The 15681-nt window shown below is 46.7% G+C and overlaps 1 protein-coding gene across 1 annotated transcript in view; it reads right to left on the bottom strand.

The window, feature by feature from the left end:
* Positions 1-12667: 12667 nt before the first annotated feature.
* Positions 12668-15681, bottom strand: part of LOC147081167 (pancreatic alpha-amylase-like) — a 35157-nt gene continuing 32143 nt past the window's right edge. The window contains 3 exon segments of the mRNA XM_085980924.1: positions 12668-12919; positions 14245-14370; positions 14463-14584. Coding sequence (XP_085837050.1) covers positions 12730-12919; positions 14245-14370; positions 14463-14584 — 438 coding nt within the window. The 3' untranslated portion in view covers positions 12668-12729.

Here is a 15681-nt window from a genome sequence, read left to right on the forward strand (position 1 = left end):
TGACGGTCTATTGTTGAAACTTATTGAAAGTGGTGTAGAGGGAAAAACATATGATGTAATTAAATCAATGTATACAAACAATAAATGTGCAGTTAAAATTGGAGACAAACAAACAAAATAATTCTCACAGGGGTGTGGTGTGGCACAGGGCTCGCCCATCTCACCGACACTCTTTAATATTTACATAAATGAATTGGCAAAACTACTTGAACAATCTACAGCAACCGGCCTCGCCCTAAATGAATCCAAGGTTAAATTCCTCCTCTATGCAGATGACCTGGTTCTGCTCTCACCAACTGAGGAGGGTCTACAGCAGAACCTGGATCTGCTAGAGTCGTTCTGTCAGACCTGGGCCCTGACAATAAACCCCCAAAAAACCAAAGTTCTTGTGTTCCAGCAAAGATCCAGACATCAGGGACCCAGAATAAATTTCACACTAGGAACAACTAAAATTGAACAAACTACAAATTACACATACTTAGGCTTAAAAATCAGTTCTACGGGAAATTTTCATCTGGCTGTGAATGAACTGAAAGAGAAAGCAAGAAGGGCTTTCTATGCTATTAAAAAGTCAATCCAAATAGAAATCCCAATTGGCATTTGGCTCAAAATTTTTTAATCAGTAATTGAACCAATTGCACTCTATGGCAGTGAGGTGTGGGGTCCGCTAACACAACAAGAATTCGCAAAATGGGACAAACACCCAATTGAGATCCTACATGCAGAATTCTGTAAAAGTATCCTCCGGACTCAGAGGAAAACCGCAAACAATGCATGCAGGGCAGAACTAGGCCAATATCCACTACTAATTAATATCCAAAAAAGAGCCACCAAATTTTGGAAACACCTAAAAATGAGCAACCCCCACTGCTATCATTACGAAGCCCTGAAATGCCAAGAGAGGATCATAAAGAAGAGTCCCCTCAGTCAACTAGTCCTGGGACTCAGTGAAGTAACTACTAACACTACTAATAATAACCAGCCCTAGGACAGTGACATCGTAGCACAGAGAATTCGACCCATCACAATTGTCATTAAACAAAAGGAAAAATATCTGATCTATTGGACAGAAACAACAAAAACCCAAAACAAACTCGATTGCTACTTAGCCCTAAACAGACAATGCAACATGGCTGAATACCTGACCACGGTAAAAGATAGCAAATTGTGAAAAACCTTGACTATGTACAGACTTAGAGAGCATAGCCTGGCCATCGAAAAAGGCAGACACAGGCAGACCTGGCTGCCAATAGAGGACAGGATATGCTCTCACTGCAGTCAGGGAGTGGTGGAGACAGAGATGCACTTCCTCACAGCTTGTGGAAACTATCAGGGCATAAGGGGGAATTTCTACCCAAAATTCATAAAAATATGCCCTGAATTCAAAAATTTGAATGACGACCAAAACCTCCCATACCTATAAGGGGAACAGAGAAATTGCGTAACTTTAGCGGCAAACTATGTTACAGCTTGCCATAAGCAGAGGGACAACCATTAAACCTAAGAAAAGATTATATACATATTATGAGTGTATATTTATACACATGGGGATATATCTGTTTATACACTGTATGGATAGATCTGCGTTTATGTGTTCAACCATAAATGTTTTTTCGGTGCTTTGGCAACATAAGATGTGCCTTGTCATGCCAATAAGGCAATTTGAAATGAATTGAAAAATTGAGAGAGACTGGGAAAGAGAGAGAGAGACTGGGAGAGAGAGAGACTGGGAGAGAGAGAGAGAGAGACTGGGAGAGAGAGAGAGAGAGAGAGACTTGGGAGAGAGAGAGACTGGGAGAGAGAGAGAGAGAGACTGGGGGAGAGAGAGAGACTGGGGGAGAGAGAGAGAGAGAGACTGAGAGAGGGAGAGAGAGAGAGAGAGAGAGACTGGGAGAGAGAGAGAGAGAGACTGGGAGAGAGAGAGAGTGAGAGAGAGACTGGGGGAGAGAGAGAGACCGGGAGAGAGAGAGAGAGAGAGAGTGGGAGAGGGAGAGAGAGAGAGAGACTGGGAGAGGGAGAGAGAGAGAGAGAGACTGAGAGAGAGAGAGAGACTGAGAGAGAGAGAGAGAGACTGGGAGGGAGAGAGAGAGAGAGAGAGAGAGACTAGGAGAGAAAGAGAGACTGGGAGAGAGAGAGAGAGAGAGAGACTGGGAGAGAGAAAGAGTGAGAAAGAGACTGGGGGAGAGAGAGTGAGAGAGACTGGGGGAGAGAGAGCGAGAGAGAGACTGGGAGAGAGAGAGAGAGAGAGAGAGAGTGGGAGAGAGAGAGAGAGAGACTGAGAGAGAGAGAGAGACTGAGAGAGAGAGAGAGAGAGACTGGGAGGGAGAGAGAGAGAGAGAGACTGGGAGAGAGAGAAAGAGAGACTGGGAGAGAGAAAGAGTGAGAAAGAGACTGGGGGAGAGAGAGTGAGAGAGAGAGACTGGGGGAGAGAGAGCGAGAGAGAGACTGGGAGAGAGAGAGAGAGAGAGACTGGGAGAGAGTGACTGGGGGAGAGAGAGAGACTGGGAGGGGGGGAGAGAGAGAGAGAGACTGGGAGAGAGAGAGAGTGAGAGAGTGACTGGGAGAGAGAGAGTGAGAGTGAGAGAGACTGGGAGAGAGAGAGTAAGAGACTGGGAGAGAGTGAGAGACTGGGAGAGAGCGAGAGAGAGACTGGGAGAGAGCGAGAGAGAGAGACTGGGAGAGAGAGAGAGAGAGACTGGGAGAGAGAGAGAGAGAGACTGGGAGAGAGAGAGAGAGAGAGACTGGGGGGGAGAGAGAGAGAGAGAGACTGGGGGGGAGAGAGAGTGAGAGAGAGACTGGGAGAGAGAGAGAGAGAGACTGGGAGAGAGAGAGAGAGAGAGAGAGAGAGAGCCCTAACAGTAAATCTAAAGAAAACCAACATCATGATTTTTCAAAAAAGGCCCAAGTGTCAGGAAAACAAATACCAGTTTACTCTCAGTGATACCATCATAGGACACACTATGAGCTACACTTACCTTGGTCTAACCATTACAGCATCAGGGAGCTTCAGCATAGCAGTGAATGCACTAAAAGAAAAAGCCCGAAGAGCCCTATATGCAATAAAAAGAAAATTCTACAACATCCAAATCCCAATCAAAATCTGGCTAAAAATATTTGACAGCGTAATCCTGCCGATTGCGCTGTACGGTAGTGAAGTATGGGGCCCGCTCAATCACCATAGCTACACTAAATGGGAAAAACACACAATAGAAGCCCTACATGCAGAATTTTGCCGAAGCATCCTTCGCACCCAAAGGAAAACACCAACAAATGCATGCAGAGCCGAACTAGGCAGATACCCACTGATAATAAACATCCAAAAACGAGCACTAAACTTCCTAAATCACCTCAAATCTAGCTCCCCAGACACCCTTCATTTTAAAGCCTTCCAGACCCAAGAGCTAAACCCAGAAAAGAGTCCCCTGAGTCAGCTGCTACTGAAACTAAGTACTCCTACTCAGCCGGACCCTGACCAGTCCCAGACCAACACTGCCGTCCAAACACCAATCCGAGTGAACCAAATCATTAAACAAAGCAAAGAAACCTACCTGGAACATTGGAACAAAATAACCAAAAGCCAAAGCAGATTAGAATGTTACCGGGCCCTAAAAAGAGAATATAAACTGGCAGACTATCTCTCGACCATCAGAGACACAAAACAGAGACAGACCCTCACCAGGTACAGACTAAGCGACCACCAACTGGCAACTGAAAAAGGAAGATACAAGAAATCCTGGCAGCCTAGAGAGAATAGAATATGTGATCAATGTCTGGCCGGCGAGGTTGAGACAGAGATGCATTTCCTCCTAAAATGCGAAAAATTCAACACATCAAGAAACATATTATTTGACAAGCTCAGCCAAACAACCCCAGATTTCAAGGAATTGGATGACCTGTCAAAATTAAGATTAGTCCTGGGAGAAGGAGACAGACCATACCTTGGTGCCAAATATGTAACAACATGTCACAACCTGAGGACTGTTTAAAATTAATACTGAATGTACCCACTGATGTACAAAGACTGTTTAAATTAATATTGTTTAAAGTAATATTGTATGTAACCAACGAAGGTCAGAATTGTTTGACACCTACAGAATGTTGGAAAACTGTACTTTTTGTTATGTAAGCTTTGGCAATATGGTTCCCTGTAAACTTTCATGCCAATAAAGCATTTGAATTGAAATTGAATTGAAAAAAATTGACTGGGAGAGAGAGACTGGGAGAGAGAGAGACTGGGAGAGACCCTGGCACTAATGACCTAAGGGCCCAGCAGGAGAGGGTGGCAACGTCGCTCCGAACAGTGATTGAGAAAGCAAGCACCACCCTCCCAAACACAAGGATCACTGTTTCCACACTGTTGCCGAGAAAAGACTTTCACCACAAAACAATCCATAAGGTAAATGCCAGCATAGCACGAGACTGTGCATTAAAACAAAACGTGTACCTGGCCCAACATCCCACCCTCGATGTGGAATGCCTTTACGACCACATCCATCTTTACAAGGAGCTAGTGCCTGTCTTTGCTCAGGCCCTGAAGGACGTCGCTCTTAACCGTGACCACACCCAGACTCCAAGAGGAAAAGGACACCCCCCGGCCGTCAGAGACCAGCGAGGTACAGCCCAGGACCACTACAGAGACCACCACCACCCCAACCAAGACCAGAGAGGGTCCCCACATACACACCAATCAGAGCACAGCACCACTGTCGGACCTACACCACTCCTGCCGCCCAAGAGAGCAGGACCACCCCAGCAGCAAGAACTCCAGACCGGCAGATTGAGATATGCTCAGGATGTAAGCAATACTACAGGCAGAGACAATCAATTGAGAGACATACAGCAGATGCTCAGCATCATCTGCTCCCGCCTTATGGAACAGGAAGTATAATGACTAGCCCATTTCACACCTGAAAAAAAAAGGGTACGATTGCTAGAAAGAGTGGCAGTCATATATTCTCAGTATTTATAGACACTTGAAATGTTCTTTTTTCCTCATTTAAAATGACAAACACACACATTCACTCACACACACACCTATTACAGAAAAAGACCAATCTTAACATGAAATCCTTGTGCATCGCAACCTGGAATATCCAAGGCCTACGCTCTTCTGTGTTTGGCTTGAAGAGCAGGACCTCAGAGTTCTTAGATGAAATCAAAGATCTAGATATTATCATTTTGCAAGAAACCTGGTGTAGAGGAGAAGGGCCCACTGGTTGTCCCCCTGGGTACACAGAGCTGGTGGTCCCCTCCAATAAACTGCCAGGAGTAACCCAGGGCAGAGACTCTGGAGGCATACTGATCTGGTATAAAGCAGAACTTAGGAACTACATTGAATTTATAAAAAAGGGCGAAAATCATTTATGGCTCAAGAATAAGAAATACATCATTTCTACCATGCAAAATGTTTTCATTTGCGCACTCTATATCCCCCCGACAGAATCTCCGTACTTCAAAGCGGACACCTTCTCCAACATTGAGAGGGAGATTAACCATTTCCAGGCCCAGGGGAATGTGTTGATCTGTGGTGACCTCAACTCAAGAACTGGTGAAGAACCAGACTTTATCAGTACTCAGGGGAATAATTACGTATTTGGGAATAACCATTTGGATCTTCCTTTTCATTCACACAGGAATAATTACAACAAACAGACAAATGCAAACGGAAAGCAGCTCCTGCAGCTCTGTCGAAGCCTGGGTCTGTACATCGTCAATGGTAGGTTCAGAGGGGACTCTCTAGGAAGATCAACCTATTCTTCGCCTCTTGGCATCAGCACCGTAGACTATATGATTACAGATCTGGACCCATCCTCTTTCAGAGCATTCAGAGTCAAACCACTAACACCTCTGTCAGATCACAGCCAAATTACTGCGTATCTTAAAAGGACAGAAACACAGCCCAGTAAGCTGTACATCATTAAAAAATCCTACAGATGGGCCCAAAACAGCACTGAAAAATACCAGAAAGCAATTAGCAGTCAATCAACTCAATCTCTCTTGGACACCTTTCTGGAAAATACATACACTCACAATAAAGAAGGTGTAGACCTGGCAGTGAATAACCCAAATAATATTTTTGATAATTTGGCATCAATGTCGAACTTGAAATCTTCCAAGAGTAAAGCCAAAACACAAAACCACGAAAAATGGTTTGATTCAGACTGTTATAACATGAGGAAAAAACTCAGAAAAATATCAAACCAAAAACACAGACAACCAGAAAACGAGGAATTACGCCTTGCTTATTGTCAGGCACTAACACAATACAAAAACACACTCAGAACCAAGAAAGAACAGTATATTAAGAATAAACTCAGCACCACTAAATAATCTATTGATTCTAATTGTTTCTGGGACAACTGGAATACATTACACAAAAAGCAACACGATGAATTGCCCATTCAAAATGGAGACATATGGGAAAACCATTTTGAAAAATTATACCAGAAAAACACACTAAGCCCAGAGCAAGATCATATAAGTAAAAAATTGGAAAAGCTCGAACTGACCATAAAAGATAACCAAAACCCTTTAGACTCCTCAATAACTGAAAAAGAGCTATTTGAAAAACTCAAGGACCTGCGACCAAGAAAAGCCTGTGGCGCAGATGGCATCCTAAATGAGATGCTTAAACACACTGATGATAAACTGAAATTGGCTATCCTAAAAATCTTCAACTTGGTTCTGAGTGTCGGTTACTTCCCTGATGTCTGGAACAAAGGACTCATAACGCCCATATATAAAAGTGGAGACAAAGTTGACCCAAATAACTACCGAGGCATCTGTGTGAACAGTAATCTGGGGAAGGTATTCTGTAGTAACATAAACAAAAGACTTATAAACTTCCTTATGGAGCACAACGTCTTGAGGAAAAGCCAAATTGGATTCTTACCAAATTATAGAACATCGGATCATATTTTCACCCTACACACCCTAATTGACAAACATGTTCACCAAAACAAAAGCAACATTTTTGCCTGCTTTATAGATTTCCAGAAGGCTTTCGATTCTATTTGGCATGACGGTCTATTCTTAAAACTTATTGAAAGTGGTGGAGGGGGAAAAACATATGATGTAATTAAATCAATGTATACAAACAATAAATGTACAGTTAAAATTGGAGACAAACAAACAAAATACTTCTCACAGGGGCGTGGTGTGGCGCAGGGCTCGCCTATCTCACCGACACTCTTTAATATTTACATAAATGAATTGGCAAAACTACTTGAACAATCTACAGCACCTGGCCTCGCCCTATATGACTCCAAGGTTAAATTCCTCCGCTATGCAGATGACCTGGTTCTACTCTCACCAACAGAGGAGGGTCTACAGCAGAACCTGGATCTGCTAGAGTCATTCTGTCAGACCTGGGCCCTGACAATAAACCCCCAAAAAACCAAAGTTCTTGTGTTCCAGCAAAGATCCAGACATCAGGGACCCAGAATAAACATCACACTAGGAGCAACTAAAATTGAACAAACTACAAATTACACATACTTAGGCTTAAAAATCAGTTCTACGGGAAACTTTCATTTGGCTGTGAATGAACTGAAAGAGAAAGCAAGAAGGGCTTACTATGCTATTAAAAAGTCAATCCAAATAGAAATCCCAATTGGCATTTGGCTCAAAATTTTTAAATCAGTAATTGAACCAATTGCACTCTATGGCAGTGAGGTGTGGGGTCCGCTAACACAACAAGAATTCGCAAAATGGGACAAACATCCAATTGAGATCCTGCATGCAGAATTCTGTAAAAGTATCCTCCGGACTCAGAGGAAAACCACAAACAATACATGCAGGGCAGAACTAGGCCAATATCCACTACTAATTAATATCCAAAAACGAGCCATCAAATTTTGGAAACGCCTAAAAATGAGCAACCCCCACTACTATCATTACGAAGCCCTGAAATGCCAAGAGATGATCATAGAGAAGAGTCCCCTCAGTCAACTAGTCCTGGGACTCAGTGAAGTAACTACCAACACTACTAATAATAACCAGCCCCAGGACAGTGACATCCTAGCACAGAGAATTCGACCCAACACAATTATCACTAAACAAAAGGAAAAATATTTGACCTGTTGGACAGAAATGACAAAAACCCAAAACAAACTCGATTGCTATTTGGCCCTAAACAGACAATACACCATGGCTGAATACCTGACCATGGTAAAGGATAGCAAACTGAAAAAAGCCTTGACAATGTACAGACTTAGTGAACATAGCCTGGCCATCACAAAAGGCAGACACAGGCAGACCTGGCTGCCCAGAGAGGACAGGATATGCTCTCACTGCAGTCAGGGAGTGGTGGAGACAGAGATGCACTTCCTCACAACTTGTGGAAAATATCAGGACATAAGGGAGAATTTCTACCCAAAATTCACAAACATATGCCCTGAATTCAAAAATTTGAATGACCACCAAAAACTCCCATATCTATTGGGGGAACAGAGAAAATGTGTAACTATAGCGGCAAACTATGTTACAGCCTGCCACAAGCAGAGGGACAACCAGTGACCATTAAATCTAAGAAAAGATTATATGCATGTTATATGTGTGTATATCCAGATCATTAATATATATTGTGAACAGCTGGGGTCCTAGGACTGATCCTTGTGGCACCCCACTAGTCACTGCCTGCCACTCAGAAAACGACCCGTTTATTCCAACTCTTTGGTTTCTGTCCGACAACCAGTTCTCTATCCAAGTCAATACCTTACCCCCAATCCCATGTGCCTTAATTTTGCACGCTAATCTCTTATGTGGGACCTTATTGAAAGCCTTCTGAAAGTCCAGATACACCACATCCACTGGTTCTCCCGTATCTATTTTACCAGTTACATCCTCAAAAAATTCTAGTAGTCAAGCATGATTTACCTTTTGTAAATCCATGTTGACTTTGTCCGATCCTGTCACTGCTTTCCAAGTCACCCTTCACTCCCTTATCTTGCAAAAATCTGTCTATCTCCACCTTAACTGTATTTAATGACCCAGCCTCCACGGCTCTCTGGGGCAGAGAATTCCACAGATTTACGACCCTCTGAGAGAAGAAATTCCTCCTCATCTCAGTTCTAAAAGGGCGACTCTTTATTCTGGAAACTGTGCCCCCGTGTTCTAGATTCCCCCACGAGGGGAAACATCCTCTCTGCATCTACCCTGTCGAGCCCCCTCAGTATCTTATATGTTTCAATAAGATCACCTCTCATTCTTCTAAATTCCAATGAGTATAGGCCCAGCCTGCTCAACCTTTCCTCATAAGTCAAACCCCTCATCTCTGGAATTAACCTAGTGAATCGTCTCTGAACTGCCTCCAATGCAAGTATATCCTTCCTTAAATAAGGAGACCAAAACTGTACGCAGTACTCCAGGTGTGGTCTCACCAATACCCTGTACAGTTGTAGCAGGACTTCCCTACTTTTATACTCCAACCCCCTTGAAATAAAGGCCAACATTCCATTTGCCTTTTTGATTACTTGCTGTACCTGCATGCTAACTTTTTGTGTTTCATGCACAAGGACCCCCAGGTCCCTCTGAACTGTAGCATTTTATAATCTCTCCATTTAAATAATAATTTGCTTTTTTATTTTTCCTGCCAAAGTGTATAACCTCGCACCATCCCACATTATATTCCATCTGCCAAATGTTTGCCCACTCACTTAGCCTGTATATATCCCTTTGCAGGTTCTTTAAGTCCTCTGCACAACTTGCTTTCCCACCCATCTTTGTGTCATCCGCTAACTTGGCTACATTACACCCGGCCCCTTCATCCAAGTCATTAATGTAGATTGTAAATAGTTGGGGCCCCAGCATCGATCGTTGCGGCACCCCACTAGTCTATGCATACATGGGTATACTTGTCTATACACTGTATGTCTAGATCGGTGTTTATGTGGTCAATCATACATGTATTTCTGTGCTTTGGCAACATAAGATGTATCTTGTCATGCCAATAAAGCAATTTGAATTGAAAAAAAAAATTGAATTGAATTGAGAGACGGGGAGAGAGAGACTGGGGGGAGAGAGAGAGAGAGAGAGACTGGGGGAGAGAGAGAGAGAGAGAGACTGGGGGAGAGAGAGAGACTGGGGGAGAGAGAGAGACTGGGGGGAGAGAGAGAGAGACTGGGGGAGAGAGAGAGGGACTGGGGGAGAGAGAGAGACTGGGGGAGAGAGAGAGAGACTGGGGGAGAGAGAGAGAGACTGGGGGAGAGAGAGAGACTGGGGGAGAGAGAGAGACTGGGGGAGAGAGAGAGACTGGGGGAGAGAGAGAGAGACTGGTGGAGAGAGACTGGGGGAGAGGGAGAGAGAGAGACTGGGGGAGAGAGAGAGAGACGGGGAGAGACTGGGGGGAGAGAGAGAGGGACTGGGGGAGAGAGAGAGACTGGGGGAGAGAGAGAGAGACTGGGGGAGAGAGAGAGAGACTGGGGGAGAGAGAGAGACTGGGGGAGAGAGAGAGACTGGGGGAGAGAGAGAGAGACTGGTGGAGAGAGACTGGGGGAGAGGGAGAGAGAGGTGGAGACTGGGGGAGAGAGAGAGAGACGGGGAGAGACTGGGGGGAGAGAGAGAGAGACTGGGGGGGTGAGAGAGAGATGGGGAGAGAGTCTGGGGGGGGAGAGAGAGACGGGAGAGAGAGAGACTGGAGGGGAGAGAGAGAGAGAGACTGGGGAGAGAGAGAGAGAGAGACTGGGGGGGAGAGAGAGAGAGACTGGGGGGAGAGAGAGAGAGACTGGGGTTGAGAGGGAGAGACTGGGAGAGAGAGAGAGAGACGGGGCAGAGAGAGACTGGGGGGAGAGAGAGAGGCTGGGGGGAGAGAGAGAGAGACGGGGGCAGAGAGAGATGGGAGAGGGAGAGAGAGACTGGGGGGAGAGAGACTGGGGGAGAGAGAGAGAGACTGGGGGGAGAGAGAGAGACTGGGGGGAGAGAGAGAGACTGGGGGAGAGAGAGAGACTGGGGAGAGAGAGAGACTGGGGGGAGAGAGAGACTGGGGGGAGAGAGAGACTGGGGGGAGAGAGAGACTGGGGGGGAGAGAGAGAGACTGGGGGGAGAGAGAGAGACTGGGGGGGAGAGACTGGGGCAGAGAGATGGGGGAGAGAGAGACTGGGAGAGAGAGAGACTGGGGGAGAGAGCGAGAGACTGGGGGAGAGAGCGAGAGACTGAGGGGAGAGAGAGAGAGAGAGAGAGAGACTGGGAGAGAGAAACTGGGAGAGAGAGAGAGAGACTGGGGGGGAGAGACAGACTGGTGGGGAGAGGGAGAGAGACTGGGGGAGAGAGAGAGACGGGGGAGAGAGACTGGGAGAGCGATGGGTGGGTTTGGGAGCGAGGGGTGGGTTTGGGAGCGAGGGTTGAGTTTGGGAGCGAGGGTTGAGTTTGGGAGCGAGGGGTGAGTTTGGGAGCGAGGGGTGAGTTTGGGAGCGAGGGGTGAGTTTGGGAGGATCAGGTGCTGAATTAGTCACTGCATTAAAATTGCGTCAGATTCCGAATTATATTTTAACACTGCACAGCTAGTCGGGAAAAAATGCTACAAAGGAAGATAATATTTTTCACATTTTGGAAAAATGAACATTATTTTGGTCTGGCCTCCAGCCCTACAACCCTCCGAGATCTCTGCACTCCTCCAATTCTGGCCTCTTGTCCATCCCCGATTTTAATCGCTCCACCATTGGTGGCCGTGCCTTCAGCTGCCTGGGCCCTAAGCTCTGGAATTCCCTCCCTTGACCTCTCCGCCTCTCTCTCCTCCTGAAAACCTCCCTCATTGACCAAGCTTTTGGTCACCTGTCCTATTGTACCAGAATTTACTGGCAGTATAACGGCGACAGTAATAGCGCTCGCCGTTACTTAGGCGCAAATCAGAGCACAAATGAAGGCGAGGAGCAGATGGGCGATTAAAGGTGGAAATTGAAAGGTTGATGTCCCAGTTGCGCCGCTCCGCCTTTAGCGGCGTGAAAGCGGCATCTCGCCGTCTGCCGCAGCTCTGAGACGCAGCGCACGGCGCGAAGTTGCTGCACCTGCGTGGTAGATGCGAACTAAACTCGCCACAGAAAGCCAAGTCTTGTCCATTTCTGAGTATCCATTTAACGACGTGGTAAGTGTTAATTACTGCCAGTCAACCTCTCTGCCGCTGAAAACTAACTGTTACACAGGTGGAGTCTCATTCCTTCAGGTTTTAATTGTTGTTGGCTCGGTGTCAAACTTGTATCTGATTTACGCTCCTGTGATGCGCCTTGGGACGGTTTACTATGTTAAAGGTGCTGTATAAATACAGGTTGTTGTTCCAGCAATTATTCCGTTGTAAACTGCCTCTAATTGGGAATAACAACAGAAAAAGCTGGAAAAACTCAGCAGGCCAGGCAACATCCGTGGAGAGAGAAATAGAGTCAACGTTTCGAGTTGAAACCCTTCGTCAGGACTGAAAAAACACAGGAAATGAAACAGATTAAAAGGCCAGTTTTGGGGCAGGGAAATGGGGATGAAAGAACAAAAGAGAAGTGAAGAGACATTAAGAGGTATTCAAAACCAGACGAGATGGTGATGGGACTAGTGGAGACAAAAGACGGCTCTAGATTAGGTGTGAAATGCGCTGGCAGAATGGGAGACAGCTGCCATGTGGGAGAGAGAAAAAGGGGGAAGGGCACAAAGAGGTGTGGATAAAAAATATATATAAAAATGTGGGTCTTGATCAGAAAAGGGAAGACACAGATTTGCCTCCACCATTCTTTTATTAGGAGCTGGCTGTTACAGTTTAGCGTCGACGTGAATCGCCAGCATGGGATCCTCGGCGGTGTTGCTGGTGTGGATCGGTGCGTTGCCGTCCGCAGTGACAATCACCTGCAGCCCAGTGCAGCCGTCGCCCTCCTTCTGTCCCGAGATGACGTCGCAGTATGTCCCAGCAGGGAGTCCCGTCTGTAAAGTAATGTTCATGTTCCTGCATTGGGGCAGAAACCAAATTACAGACCACTTGCAGAGTCCGATCATCAATGGGTTACAAAACAGAGCAGATACCACTGGATGGCGTGCAGTTTAGCAACAGCCTAGTGTGTATTACTGCTATATAGAAGAACATAACATCAGAAATAGGAGCAGGAGTCGGCCATTCGGCCCCTAGAGCCTGCTCCGCCATTCAATAAGATCATGGCTGATCTTCTACCTCAACTCCGCTTTCCCGTCCGATCCCCGTATCCCTTGATTCCCCTAGAGTCCAAAAATCTATCGATCTCAGCCTTGAATATACTCAAAGACTCAGCATTCACAGCCCTCGGGCAGAGAATGCCAAAGATTCACCACCCTCTGAGTGAAGAAATTCCTCCTCATCTCAGTCCTAAATGGCCGACCCCTTATCCTGAGACTATGCCCCCTAGTTCTAGACTCTCCAGCCAGGGGGAAACATCCTCTCAGCATCTACCCTGTCAATCCCCCTCAGAATCTTCTATGTTTCAATGAGATCACATAGAAACACAGAAGATAGGAGCAGGAGTAGGCCATTCGGCCCCTCGAGCCTGTTCCGCCATTCAATGCGATCATGGCTGATCATCCAAGTTCAGTTCCCTGTCCCTGCTTTCTCCCCATATCCCTTGATCCCTTTAGCCTTAAGAAATATATCCAACTCCTTCTTGAATATATTTAATGAATTGGCCTCAACTGCCTTCTGTGGTAGAGAATTCCACAGGTTCACCACTCTCTGGGTGAAGAAATTCCTCCTCATTTCTGTCCTAAATGGCTTACCCCTTATCCTTAGACTGTGACCCCTGGTTCTGGACTCCCCAACCATCGGGAACATCCTTCCTGCATCTAGTCTGTCCAGTCCTGTCAGAATTTTCTAAGTTTCAATGAGATCCCCTCTCATTCTTCTAAACTCCAGCGAGTACAAGCCCAATCGACCCAATCTCTCCTCATACGTCATTCCTGCCATCCCAGGTATCAGCCTGGTGAATCTTCGCTGAACTCCCTCCATGGCAAGAACATCCTTCCTCAGATAAGGCGATCAAAACTGCACACAATACTCAAGATGTGGTCTCACCAAGGCCCTGTACAACTGCAGCAAGACATCCTTGTTCCTGTACTCAAACCCGCTCGCTACGAAGGCCAACATACCATTTGCCTTCTTAACCGCCTGCTGCACCTGCATGCTCACCTCTCACACCTGCATGCTCACCTCTCATTCTTCTGAACTCCAGAGAGTATCGGTCCAGTCTACATAATATATATGTGAGTATTAAGTCCGTTGTACTTCCCCTGCACAGTTACACTCACCAGTCGTCATTGTTGATCGCAATGAACCCCCTCGTTCCACGTCCGAATGCGATCTGGTTGCTTCCATTGTCCCACCAGTTCACAAAGGGCTCCCCGTTCACCACGTTGCGGAAGATGACCATGTTCCTGTAAACACGGCACAGTTTACCGGGCTTTGTTGGCGCCATCGTTCTTGAAGCGAGGTCGAGCTTACTAAAACGTAATGCGGACGGACTAACCTGATCTGGCGCCACCGGTGCTCACAGACCCAGCCGTTTCCACAGGTCGTGTCCGGGTTGATGGTCACCTGCTTGGTGACTCCGTTACTGTTGCTCGGTGGTCCCATCCAGTCATTCACGTCCTTTTGGGAAAGAGGAAAAGGGTCAGAGACCGACAATCCTTCTGTGATGAAATATATTCCATTCATCACTGCCTGTTTTCTGTGTCTTGTAACTGCCTGCTTTCTGTGTCTTTTCCCTTCCCCCAGTCCTCATGTATTATGTATTGGAATGTGCTGGAACTGGTTGTGTGCAGGGCTCCGCCCATACCTGGCTCCTTTGTAATCTAAGTTCAGTCGGGCATCAGCCTCCTGAAGGAAGACATCTCTCTATTTTACGTGTTATGTTCTGAGTTAATAAAAGCCTTACTTTTGTTCTGCTAACTTTGAGTCTCGGAATAATTGAGGCACATCAATTTTATTAACTCAATTTTCAACACTATGGATCAACTCCTGAAACCCGAACGTTTGAATTTGGACCAACATGCTCCGGACGCATCAGCACGCTTCGGACACTGGTTTGACTGTATGGAATTCTTCCTGGACAATTCCGCAGCCGTCAAAGACGCTACGGACACTGCGAAGATGAGACTCGGAATGCTACGGAATTGGGTAAGCCACCGGGTTTACCCCCTCATCCAAGACGCCGATACGTACCTGGCCGCCTGCAACACCTTAAAGGCGCATTACCAGCAGCCTACGAATGAGGTGTATGCTAGGCATCTACTCGCTACTCGCGCACAGCGACCTGGGGAATCGGTGGAGGAGTTCCTAAGCATCCTGAAAAAGCTTGGCAAGGACTGTAAGTGCCGAGATGTAAAAGCCGCAGTGTACACCGACGAGCTTGTTCGCGATGCCTTTATCACAGGCCTCAGCTCCACTCACATCCGGCAAAGACTGCTGGAAAAAACGGAGTTGGACCTGAAACAGGCTGCGGACACCGCGCGGTCCCTGGAGATGGCCCAGAGAAACTCGGACGCCTACTCTTCAGCCCGCGCCGCCCACGCCGCCACGTGTGCACCGAGGGCGCCGCCATCTTGGAAGGCATCTTCCCCGCCCGGCAGCCCGACACCGGCGGGGCCCAGCTCTCCCCCCAGAAGCCCTACGACAGCCGCGACGCGTCAAGGACCCAACTGCTACTTCTGCGGGCAGCCAAAGCACACCAGAAACCTGTGCCTGGC

This window comes from Somniosus microcephalus, unplaced genomic scaffold, assembly GCF_052327205.1.
Source record: "Somniosus microcephalus isolate GS21.2 unplaced genomic scaffold, FLI_Smic_1.0 scaffold728, whole genome shotgun sequence".
Taxonomy (NCBI): Eukaryota; Metazoa; Chordata; class Chondrichthyes; order Squaliformes; family Somniosidae; genus Somniosus; species Somniosus microcephalus.